Source organism: Gavialis gangeticus, unplaced genomic scaffold (assembly GCF_001723915.1).
Source record: "Gavialis gangeticus isolate Ggan-Ray unplaced genomic scaffold, GavGan_comp1, whole genome shotgun sequence".
Classification (NCBI taxonomy): Eukaryota; Metazoa; Chordata; order Crocodylia; family Gavialidae; genus Gavialis; species Gavialis gangeticus.
The window spans coordinates 77,129,425-77,142,009 of NW_017729025.1; the positions used below are offsets into that span (position 1 = coordinate 77,129,425).

The 12,585-nt window shown below is 41.8% G+C and overlaps 1 protein-coding gene across 1 annotated transcript in view; it reads left to right on the forward strand.

Moving 5' to 3' along the window:
* The first annotated feature begins 1,834 nt into the window (after positions 1-1,834).
* RYR3 (ryanodine receptor 3) overlaps positions 1,835-12,585 on the forward strand; it is a 666,405-nt gene continuing 655,654 nt past the window's right edge. Inside the window, exon 1 of the mRNA XM_019518966.1 lies at positions 1,835-2,119. Coding sequence (XP_019374511.1) covers positions 2,069-2,119 — 51 coding nt within the window. The 5' untranslated portion in view covers positions 1,835-2,068. The remainder of the gene's footprint in view (positions 2,120-12,585) is intronic.

Here is a 12,585-nt window from a genome sequence, read left to right on the forward strand (position 1 = left end):
ACTAACTATTATCTGTTGTTTTAAAGAAACTTGGTAAAATCCTGGACCCATTAAGTTAAAGGTGAAACTTCTACCAATTTCCATAGGATGAGAATTATACCCAGTTTGGTAGAAAATGAGCAAATATAGTTTGGTGATGTAAATTTAATTTAATTTCCCTTAAACTGTTTTGGAACAAAACCTTCAGACACTATACTCTTCCAAATTGAAAAGATGCATTGTTTTTATATGGATAAAAATGTGCATAAAATCTGGATACCCCTAACTATGGTCAGTTTTTTGTATATTGTAAGAATGCATGTTAACTTGTCATAAGTGCTTGTAGTTTAGAATCTTTTTCCTATATAGTACAGTATTTTGTAGCATGTTTGCTATAAAAACAAATCTTAAACACACTAGCATAGTAAAAAATATTCATGTCAAACCTGTAGTCATTGCTAAAATTCAGTTAAGTGTATGAAGAACACAAGCCTCTCCAACTGCTGCTGCTTTTTCAGTGGAATACTGAGTACCACATTTAGTTGTCTTTTGGGGTATAATTGTAGGCTTATTTCTTGGAGTGAGCTTTTATAGGAGTGTTTCACTTCTCTTTGTAACCTTGTGGGAGGCTTCCTAGTGGACAGCAAGCGAGAACTATGTACAGGAAGGGACTCAACCCTTTTAAAACAGAAAAAACTGATTTCCTGAATAGCAGAAATCACCTGTTTGGCATCTGAACATTTAAAATATATATTACAAGGGGTTCCTATCACCTTTTTCCTTCTGGTCACAGCGTACAAAGACTTGGTGGGCTAATATGTGCTCCTACCAGGAGACCGTTGTTTGGATGATCCCTTCTCCTCCTTACTTTTCCCTGCGCCTGGTACCCTAGTGGAAAGAAGAATAGGTGAGTCAGATCTCCCAAGCCACTAGCTAATTGCTTACTGGTATACTTGGCTCTGCTACTGATACCTTGTGTTGCTTCATGGAAGTCATTTTCTCTCTCTTCCTTAGTTTCCCATCAGTAAAACAGGAATTGCATATAACTATACCTTACATATAGGTATCATTCATTTCAATGAATGCCTCTGAAGCACTTGGATATTATGCTGTTATGGGCCATGTTATTGCCTAGAGGAGAGCCTTGCAACTAGCTTTTCTGGCACCACAAATCTGGACATTTTCTTGGAGAAATGGTGTTCCAGGGTTGAGGTTCCATTTATAACTTGCTCATTTGGACATTTATGGTGGAGAAAATTGTATATAAATGCTAAATATTATTATTAATTTAATCTTTCTTATTAATTTAATCTTTCTTCCATTTAACATGGATTTAAAGTAATTTTAACAGCTTTATTTTTAACATAATAGAAATTTACAGATCTCGAACTGAATTATGTAGAGCCATAAATGTTTGAGTGCAGCTTTACAATGGTTCAAATGAAAAGTTTGCAATCCCTACTATGACTACAATTGAAAAGGACAGCGTTAACAATTGCACAGAAGCTTTGGACCATTAAATCGTCGTGCCAATTAGACTCACAGCTGCCTATGCAGAGGAGTAATAAACAGAAGTTAATGTAAGCAGGCTGAAAAATCCTTTGTCAAAATGAGCTCTTCCAATGAACATTGAGTTTGCATCTCTTTGTATAAATCAAAGGTCCACACTTCTAGATTTGATACTTTTCCATGCAAAATTGTAGACCCTAATCTCTGAAAATGGGAATGTGAGCTCTGCTTTTTATTAATGCTTCACCATTATTGCTGCTGTGGGCAGACATTTGAGGAAAACTACTGATGCATAGAATGCTTCCTGCAATACCTTAGCAGTAGGCTTCTCTCTAGGGTAGGGGGCAACGAGAAAAAATAAAAGGATTTGCTTGCTGTGTAGCTGAGGAAGGCAGCGCAGTTGGCTCTGGCAGTGAGGGGGTTGACTGACAGTCTGCAGTGCAGTGGAGTTAGCTGGGCTCCCTATATGGCTGTGGATTAGCTATATGCTAATACCGATAGGAGAAGAGGAGCTGTACGAGCACAGCAAGCTGCCAGTGGAGGCGATCAGAGTCTTAGCAGAGCTGACTCCTCAAGAGCCATGGCTGAAGGGGGTGAAGGAGGGGAAGATGAAATACAGTTCCTACGAACTGTAAGTATCTGCTTTTCTAGGTCATGTAGCAGATCGTTTTACTGTCTTGTGTCTATTTCTGTTGCATTGCATTAAACATAAAATTTCTGTGCTGGCTTTGTAAAGTGGGAGGCTTCGTTTAGTCAGTAAAAATAATGCAAGAATATGAGCTATAACAGCACTAGGCAGGCAGTCTCAGTGGGCTCTTTCTTGAATCTGCTCGATAGCCAGCCTTAGTTGCAATCTGGTATAAGGAGACCTATCTCCGCTGTAATCCCCTGTGTTTGAAGCGTCCTCATCAACTTTGTACTTGGGTTTCTAAATGCTGCATGCCAAATACCTGACCTCTGAAACTTCTGTATAGGTTAGATTTCACTGACATTAACAGAAGCTTTGCAGATAGGAGAGCCCTAAAATGATGAATAAACCAAGCAAGAATAGCCCCTTCTGACCCCCTTCCAACACACACACACATGCATTCAGAAGCACACTTGTGTATAGGGAATACCAACAAAGGTGGGACTGGGATCTTTACAAATAAGCAGAAAACAGATTTCTAATCAAAAGAGGTTAATTTTAAGAGAAGGCAAGGATTTATTTGGCTAGGGGTGTTAATTAGCAAAATAGCCTTCACCCAGTGCAATTTTCTATAAACAGTCCTCACACCATTCTTCTTTAAGGCTTTACACAAACCTAGCATGACAACCAATTTGGACTTTTAAGCAAGGGCTTTTCACACATTAACTTTGCTGATGGGAGGTGAAGGGATGGCTTTTTCTCTCCTCCCCCCACCCTTTATACCTTGGTATGTGTTGTAGTGTAAATGAGATGAAGAAATTCCTGTTGGTTAAAGTGTGTTCCCTCCTCCTTTTCCCATGCCATCATCGCTTTTCATTCATTGTGGAAAGTGTTTCAGGAACAGAGAGTCCCTAGAGCTGATGATACAACTTTAAAAAGCTAAGCCTCCAAATAGACATGCTCACCATCCAGAATAGGTATTTGCCACACATCGTTACTTGGAGTGGGGAGGGACATAGGAAGGTAGCTGCTTATGCAAACTGTTATGTGTGATGAAGTGTCACTGGCACTTTCATGCCTGTGAGAAGTTCCTGAAGAAACAGATCATTCCAAAGAAGATTAGCCCCAATTAACCACCCTGATTGATGGTTAATCTTTCCTCCCAGCCCCCCAAAAGGACCACTTTTCTGAAATACATTTGGGGGGTAGCTCAGTCTTTGGGAGAAAATTCTTTCTTCTGACAACAGTATCATGCCCTTCATCCTTTCACTTTTTCAAGATATTTCTTCGGTGGAACACCCTTTCTCAATAACAGCCCCTCCATAGTTGAGCCATGACTGCTACCTGAGATGGCAGTTCTCACTGCTGTGACCTGTTCTCACTGTCCAGGGAGACACTGTTGCAATCCTTTTTAGCTGTTACTGAATAAAGTGCTAAGCACTGAGGCATATGAGAAGGTTTAAGAAGCTCTAGAGGAAACTAGATGGGAAGAAGGGGATACTGTTCTTCATTTCCCAGGGTTGTGACTGCTCCCTTTACAGGTTCTTTGCAGGGCACAAATGCAGCAGCACTCCTTCTCTCTTTCCATGCAATTTACTCCTATTCAGGGAAATGGTAAAAGCTATTAAAATGTTTCCAGATCTCCCCAGTGTACAGGGAATTGATTAGGCACAATGATAAGGGCCATAAATTACTTTATTTTCCACCTTGTACTTCCCATGCTTGCATGTATACAACATAGTTATCATCAGACCCTTCATAAGCACTGTTCTTCGTCAATGAAACTAGCCCATTAGACTTTTCCCCTAGCCAGAATCCTTTTTTTCAGGATTAGGGCTACCTAAATCAGAAGAATGACCTCTAGTGGAATAGAATTTTCTACTGAACAAATACATCTTAATCATTCTTGTTTTTCAATCTGTGGGAATCACTGAACTACAGTATAGGTGCCACTTTGCACCTTTTAGATGAAGTATAAAACAAAAGATTAACTCATGTAATTATCCTCTAGGACTTTCACAGACACACTAATTCTTTTGCTCTAGGAAAGTTCCATTTTGGTATTTTAGGGCTCCCCGTTCCCAACACTTCCAATGATTTTTAGAATGTTTCACTTCCAGATCATTTTAAGACTGAACTCTTTACATCCAAAAGTGCCAGCCTTTCAGTAACAGTTAAATTGATATCCATATTCATTTCTAAAGTGTTTCAATCTTTAGATACATTTATATACTTGGACTGTAAGGTCTTGGAGGCAGGAATAGTTTTTTGTTCTTTATGTATATGTTGAATAGATTAAGGGTGTCCTGACATCTAACTGGAGTCTTCATGTATTACAGCAATATAAATAATAGAAATAAAAGACAAAGACTTTGTTAATGTAACAGTAATTATTATTCTTTACTTTCCGTGACAATTACCTAAACATTTTGAAAAGGTTTAAGGTAAGGTTTTTTTCCCCTTACTTTCCCAGCTTTTTTACTTCATTCTGTAAAATATGTTGTTTTAGATAATGTTTAGGATTGTTTCTTTTAGTTTGTGTTTACAGCCAATACCCTGCCTTTGTCCTGAACACTGAATGACTGAGTATTTTTATGTACACACATGTGTGTGGTGTATATTTGGTGGGTGGGAGGGAGAAGGACAATACCTGACGTAAGTTTATTACATAGCATATGTATTTCTCTATGCCTTTTGTTTGTTGCCCCTTCCTGTGGCATGTCTGTAGATAATAAAGTGCTTGTTTGTAACATTCCTACAGCATTAGTTGTAAAAAATTATGACAGTGTGCTGTTTCCAATATCATGCTGAAGAGTTTGAAAGAATCCTGCTGTTAGGCTAGTGCATGTTGGTTAAGTATCTCAGATAAGTTTGTTTGCTGTTGTGATTTAGATTTTCACAGGCGAGATTTTTCTAGAGTTTTTTTGCCACACATTGCTGCCAAACCAAATGAATATGAGGTAATGTCTTGGATCCGGTGGCATTTATTTTGCTTCGTTGAAAACACCAGCATAATAATTTTTAACAGGGGATTGATGAAGGAAACAGAATGAAAGTCATTATTATATGCACTTACAGAGAAATATGCCAAACTAATTTTCCAGGTTAGAGTCGGTGCTGTAGTAGTCATACTGATAAATGGTGTGTTGTACTTAATAACATACTTCAGAAATTTGCTGGGCCTCATCCTACTCAAAGTAATTTTGATGTCCAATCTTAGCAAATCACAGGTAGACCATATGACACAATTCAGTGACCCCTATTTCCCCAGTGTAATGATATTTTTCATGGATGCTTACAATACAGCATTTACCCAAATCCAAGAAAACTTTGAATTTTAAGGCAACCCTCCAATAATCGTATTATATACATGGGGAAATTTATAAATTTGGATTAATTTTTCCATGTATAGAATCTAATTATTGAAAGGTCATCTTAAATTCATCCTTCCCTCTCTGCTGCAATGGGGAAAGCAGTGGCATGGGAAAGGGTGGGGTTGGGAATTGAGCAGCCTGTTCCCTGCTGCCACTTGCCCCGCCCATTTGGCCCCCCAGCTGTCATTTACCCTCAGTCACGGCTTCAGCTTTGGCTCAGGCACCAGCAGTTGTAGCAGTGACAGCTCTACTTTGGCTCAGGGGTGAGAGCTGCCACTGCCATCTCTGTGGCTGCCTGGTAAAGCAGGGGCTAGAGCCACAATGTGCTTTGATCCTGGCCAGAGTGGAACCAGAGCTGGAGCCATGACTGAGGGGAAGTAGCAATGGGAGATGGCTGGGGAGGGGCAGAGGCAGGAGTGGGGACTGGGTAGATGCGGCAGAGGTGGAAGAACAGAGGCAGTGCAAAGCAGAGGGTTCAGGGAGCAGGTGGGGAGGCTATGCCTCTGTCCTGGATCAGGGTCAGAGCCACAGAAACCACCTGCTGAGTAGGGAAAATTCGTGGATTTGAGTAAATATGGAATATGTGTGTGTATGTGTATTTATGTGTATATGTGTGAATGCACGTCATCTTCTCATCAGACTCATCACAAACACTCCATTTTACCTGTAAATAGATAACAGTGGTTGTACTAACTTAAAAAAATGTAAATTATTCTTCCCATGCAAGTTTCTGTTCCCAAGCAGCTGCCTTTTTCATTTGTCTCACTGACATAATTGTAGAAGTGTTCAGATGAAAACACTGGAATCCAGACATTATGTAAGACCTGATGGGTAAGAAAAGGAAATTGCTCTGTCATAGATAGTGGGTGCATCAATCTGCTGTTTATAGAGAAGGACTTGCACAAGTTTTTCAGAAGGGAGAAGGAGGGGGTCTTTACCTTTGGGTTTTTTCCCTTTTTTGTTTGTGTTTTGGCTTGGCTTAGTGGTCCCATTCAACAGTGTTTGGCAAGAACCCTTTGGATTTTCAGAAATTTAGTGAGGTATAAAGAAATAACTATCTGTGAAAGTGTTGCATGTCTTTCAAATAATTGTCTGTGATTTATCATCACAAATTTCACGCATCTCACTGATCACCAAGGAATTGGTTGAGAATGAGAATGTGAAAGTGGAAGGTAATTTAGATGACAGTGACCAGGAAATGATAGTGTTCAAGATCCTAAGGGAAGAAAAGGAGGAGAACAGCAGAATCAAACATGGGGTTTCAGCAAAGCAGACTTGAGCAAACTCAGGGTTCTGGTGCATAGGCAAATTCCCTGGAGGCAAGTTCGAAGGGAAAGGGATCCAGGGAGGCCTTTGAAAGTGTGTAAGAGCAAGCTATCCCATTGCCACAGAAGAATGGGAAGTGCAACAGGATACCAGGTGGGCTAGACAGAAGTCTCTTTGGTTAGTTGAAACTCAAAAAAGGAATCCTACAAAAAAATGAAAACTTGGTCAGAGTGCAACTGGCTAGGGAGATAAAAACCAATTAAAAGGGTTTCTATAAGCATGTCAAAATTAAGAGGAAGAAACCATAGGTCCCTTACAAAATGCAGAAGACAACCTAGTTATGGATGATGCAGAGAATGCTGAAATATTTAATGGATTTTGGTACTTTAGTTTTTGCAAATAGGGGCAGCTATCATATGCCCAGCACAGTTGGCAGCAAAGAGAGGGAGTGAGTCAAGCAGCCTTGTGTAATGGGCTAGGGATTACATGGAGAAGTTAGATGGTTTCAAGTTGACAAGGCTGGATGGGATGCACTGAAAGAATTGACTGAGTAATTTTGGAGCCACTGGCAATCCTCTTTAAGAATTTGTAGAGGTCAGGCGAGGTCCCAGATAACTGGAAAAGAGCAAACATAATACTCAACTTTAAGAAAAGGAAGGATGAGGATCTGGGGAACTACAGATTATTTAGCCTAATTTCAATACCTGGAAAGATCATGGAGCGCAAGTCATGCCTGACCAATCTGATTTCCTTCCATGATAAGGTAACGGGCTCTGTGGATGCAGGGAGAGTAGTGGAAGTGATATACCTTCACTTGAGCAAGGCTTTTGACACTCTCTCCCATTACATTTTCATTAACAAGCCAAGGAAATATAGATTGCATAAAGTGGATACATAACTGGATGCATCATCATGCTCAGTGAGGAATCATCAGTGACTCAATGTGTAGCTGGGAGGAGGTATCAAGTGGAGTTTCCTAGGGGTCTGTCCCAGGTCTGGTATTGTTTAAAATCTTCATCATAATTGGATGATGGGGATCAAATACATACTGAGCAAATTTGCAGACAACACCAAGTCCAATGGAGTTGCAGATACCCCCCCCCCAAGAGTAGGGCGAGCATCCAGCTGAATAGGCAAAAAATGGTCCACAATTAATCACATGCGATTCAGCAAGGATAAGTGCAAAGTGCACTTGGAACAGAATATTTGCATGCACAAATACAGATTGGGGAATGGTTTGTGAGGCTGTAGTACTGCAAGAAAGGACCTGGGGCATACAGTGGACCATAAACTGAATACCGGCCAACAATGTGTTCTTGTTGCAAAGGCCAAAAGCATACTGGGCTGCATTAACAAAGTTATCACTTGCAAATCGAGGGAAGAGACTTCCTCTTGCACTATTCCACACTAGTATGACCTCATGTGGAGCACAGTGTCCAGTTTTGGGCTTCCTACTTCATGGAGGATGTAGACAAAAAAAACCCCAGTGGAGAGCAGCAAAAGCAGCTGGAGGCCTAGAAAGCAAGACTTATGAGAAAAGGCTGAAAGAGCTAGGGTTATTTAGTTTGGAGAAGAGAAGACTGAGGGGGGGATTTGATAAGAATCTTCAAATACCTGAAGGGCTATTAGAGAGAGCATAGAGATGAGCTTTTCTCTCTGGCCATAAGAGACAGGACTAGGATCAATGTATTCAAGATGCAGCAGAGGAGATTTAGGTTGGAGATCGGGAGAAGCCATTTGATGCTCAGGGTGATCACGTATTGGAACAGGCTACCTAGAGCAGTTGTGGAATCTCCATCGAATTAGAGGAACAGAACACATGACTAGAATGGTTTAGTCAGGAATGAGCCTGCCTTGAATAGGGGCCTGAACTAGATGATCTCTGATGGTCCCTTTTAAGCCCTGCTTTCCTATGATCCTGTGATCACTTGACTACATCATTACTGCTCATAATCAGTGCAATTGTATGTAGACATACATATTTGCCCATCTAAGCTTCTTGAAAATCAGGTGCTCAACTTCATTTGTACAGATGGCAAAATAAGTATGCAGGTGTCTTTATTAGTTCTTGGATATAAATAATAAGGATCCTAACTCTCAGTATTGTTATTATTTATCTCTTTACTAGAATTCTTTACTTGTAGTTTTTGCTAGACCTTCCTTAATTCTTGGTGTTAGCCACTGTTCAAAATTATTAAAATGACCTTACCTTTTAACAACAAAAAGCACAGTAGAGTGTTCAACTTTAACTCTAATTGGTGATGCATAGAGATGGTTCTTTTTAGATGAGCTTAGCAGATGCACTTTTATCAGATCTGTGTCCCTGGTGATACCAAAGAATAAGTATGAAGTGGTAATGTTAAAATAATCCATCTGCCACAAAGCAGCTTAACATCCTGTATACTATAATGATTTTAAGGTCTTGTGCATGCATACTTGTCTGTCTTTCAAGCATTTGAGGCTGCTCTGAGAGGCTTGCTTCAGCACAGACAGTGGCTGCTCACACTTTGCTTACTAGTTTGATATTGACAGTCAGGGATGCATCAAGAAATTTCTGAGGTGGTGGAGCCATAGAGATCTTTAATAGAAGTCAGCCACATAACAGCAGGGAATATTTTCAGTGAGCTACACAAGAAATTTAAACAAAGGGCTAGTGGCAGAGACGTAACACAGAACATGAGTGTCTTGTGCCTCTTGAGTCAGGGAGGACACGTGCCTCCCCTGACACCAGTCAGCAACTGGGATAAGGGGGTAGGATCCCCCCAGCGGCTGATCTCACTCACCTTTAAAGTGAGTGAGATGAAAGCTACTTCTGGTAGTGGGGTGGCTGCTTTTGCTGGCAGCCCCATTCCTGTCCAGCTCTTGCATGGGGGCACTGGTGCTCCCACCTGCCCCCTGCCCGCTAGCTAAACGGGGAGCACGGCCTGGCAGAGGGTGCATGTGCACCCCTGTGCACTGCCTATGCATCGCCCCTGGCACAAGGTATGCAGCCCGAGGGAAGGGGGATAAAATGGAATTTACTCCACTCTTGTTTCCCAGGATTTGGGCTGCTTCAGGGGCTAAAACAGCAGCCAGCATAAGTTCAGAGAAGTCTCCCTAGAGTTGACAATGCCCTGGGCAGCAGACCAGCTTCATCCTACAACTCAGTATCACGCAGTTGCGCCCTTCAACTCTGAGCCTCCTTCTCTGTCACAAGGCTTATGAAGGCAGGGAGCAATATGGAAACACATTAAGCAGAATTCTCTCTTGGGTCTTTGTAGCACCTATAGTCCCTTTATATGTTCCTGTAGCAAAGAGTAGGACAAGTTCCACAGTATTCTGTCTGAATTTAAAAGTCTTAACTAGTAGTAGACATAAAGCTTACTGTTTCCTAGCACTGGACCGTGGTTGTACATAACTTAGTTTGAGGGAAAATAGTGGGAAAAGTGTTTTAAGGTTCGGGAAGCCAGTGTGTCTCAGATATGGAGTTATTAAATGTGGGCTAGGGACAGGAATTGCACACAAATTGGTATAAGTGATTGGAAACTAGTTCAAATCTGTAACGCAACAGAAGTTCAGTGCACATAAAAGCTTTCAAAATGACTGAAACAAGTTTAAGATTAATCTGGATGAATGTAGCATCAGACTTAACTGATTTAGGTTAAATTAGTTTATTGAACTTCTTTCCCAGATCCCTTCCAGATTCAAGTTCACTCAATCCCCCAACATACTAGGATGCTTTGCATTTTCCCCCAACACACCCCTTCCCTCACAGGGTGGGTAGGTTAAGAACAAAGTTCTTAATGGATATAAGCAGGGTAAGTTTGCATTAATAAAGACCAGATAAACTATGAAACATTTATCACGATGGGAGATAATGAGAGCCTGTACAGGAATTTTAGCTGTGTAGGTAAATAAATATCTCCTAAATAATTTGTGCACTACAGAAATCTTGTTTTTCCTTGACAGACTTTAGAAATCTCTTCACTACATACACAGTGTTCTGATCAGTCAATCAACATGTAATCATGAATAACAAATCAAAACTGATTAAGCAACCTTAACTCTGACCATTGACATCACAAAGCCTCATCATGTTGAACTTAAAGGAATGTCAGCTCTTCTATAAGATTTATTCTTACCTGTGAAATTAATTAGCTTGAAGACTGGTACTTGGGTGATTCCAGAATTGAAAAGGGAAATCCTACTATCCAGCTGTACGGCATTAAGCAATTGGAGTTTATTACTGGTACTTAAATATTCTACCTTCTGCTGAGGCATTGGGTCTGGTTCATTTCCAGGAACTATAATACTGGATTTAATGGGCCATTGATCCATCTAAAATAATACATCTTACAGAGAACCTAGCTATAGAAAGTTTGGCATCCAAGGACTAGTTGACTTGGTAATATTTCTAATGAAGAAGAAAAATGCATAGTAGCTATCTAAGTGAATTTTAAGTAAATCATATAAAATAGTACCTATAGAACATTGAAAAAATTGCATATTATCCTGAAAATCTGGTGGTCACACCAAATGACAAAGCAAACCTCTTTAACAATTTCTGCCTCCATCTTTTTGAGCAGGGACCAGGGCACCCCCCCGCCTTGGATCCCCGATAGACCCAGGGGAGACACTGCCAGGCCCAGGGTCAGTGAGGACCTAGTCAGAGAACTTATGGTGGGTCTAGACATGTTCAATTCAGCAGGTCCTGATGGTCTCCACCCCAGAGTGCTGAGGGAATTAGCAGAGGTCATTGTGGGACCCCTGGCACAGCTTTATGAGCACTCGTGGTACTCTGGCAAGGTGCCAGAGGACTGGAAAAGGGCCAATGTGGTCCCCTTTTTCAAAAAAGGGAGGAAGAGGGACCCAGGAAACTACAGGCCTCGGTTCTGGGGAAGCTCTTTGGGAGAATTTTCCAGGAGCACATCTGCAAGGGACCAGCAGGGGAGATCATGCTTAGGGGAAACCAGCATGGGTTCTCATTTGAGGCAGGTCCTGTCAGACCAGCCTGGTGGCCTACGACCAGGTCATAAAATCCTTGGACTCGGGTGTTGCGGTGGACATAGTCTTCCTGGACTGTAGGAAGGCCTTTGACTCTGTCTCTCACCCCCTTCTCATTAAGAAATTAGGTGACTGGTGTCAATGCCTACACAGTCAGATGGGTCACAAAGTGGCTGGAGGGCTGCACCCAGAGAGTGGTGGTGGATGAGTCTTTTTCAGCCTGGAGGGATGTGGGCAGTGGGGTCCCCCAGGGCTCAGTCCTTGGGCCTGCACTGTTCAACATCTTTATCAGTGACTTGAATGAGGGGGTAAAAAGCACCTTGTTCAAATTCAAGGATGACACTAAAATGTGGGGAGAAGTGGACACACTGGAGGAGAGGGACAGGCTGCAACTAGATCTAGACAGGTTACAGGGGTGGATGGGTGAGAACAGGATGGGATTCAATACTAACAAGTGCAAGGTACTGCACCTAGGAAAGAAGAACCAGCAGCATACCTACAGGCTGTGGAACTCCCTTCTTGTCAGCATAGAGGCAGAAAAGGATCTTCGTGTCATTATTGATTCCAAAATGAACATGGGCCCCAATGTGGGGACGTGGTCAGTAAGACTAACTGCACCTTGTCATGCATCCACAGATGCATCATGAGCAGGCCAAGGTGGTCATCCTCCCCCTCTATGCGACACTGGTCAGGCCTCAGCTGGAGTACTGTGTCCAGTTCTGGGCGCTGCACTTCAGGAGTCATGTGGACAGCATTGGGAGGGTCCAGAGGAGGGCCACTCACATGATCAGGGAGCAGCAAGGCAGGCCCTACGAGCGGAGGCTATGGGACCTGAACCTGTTCAGC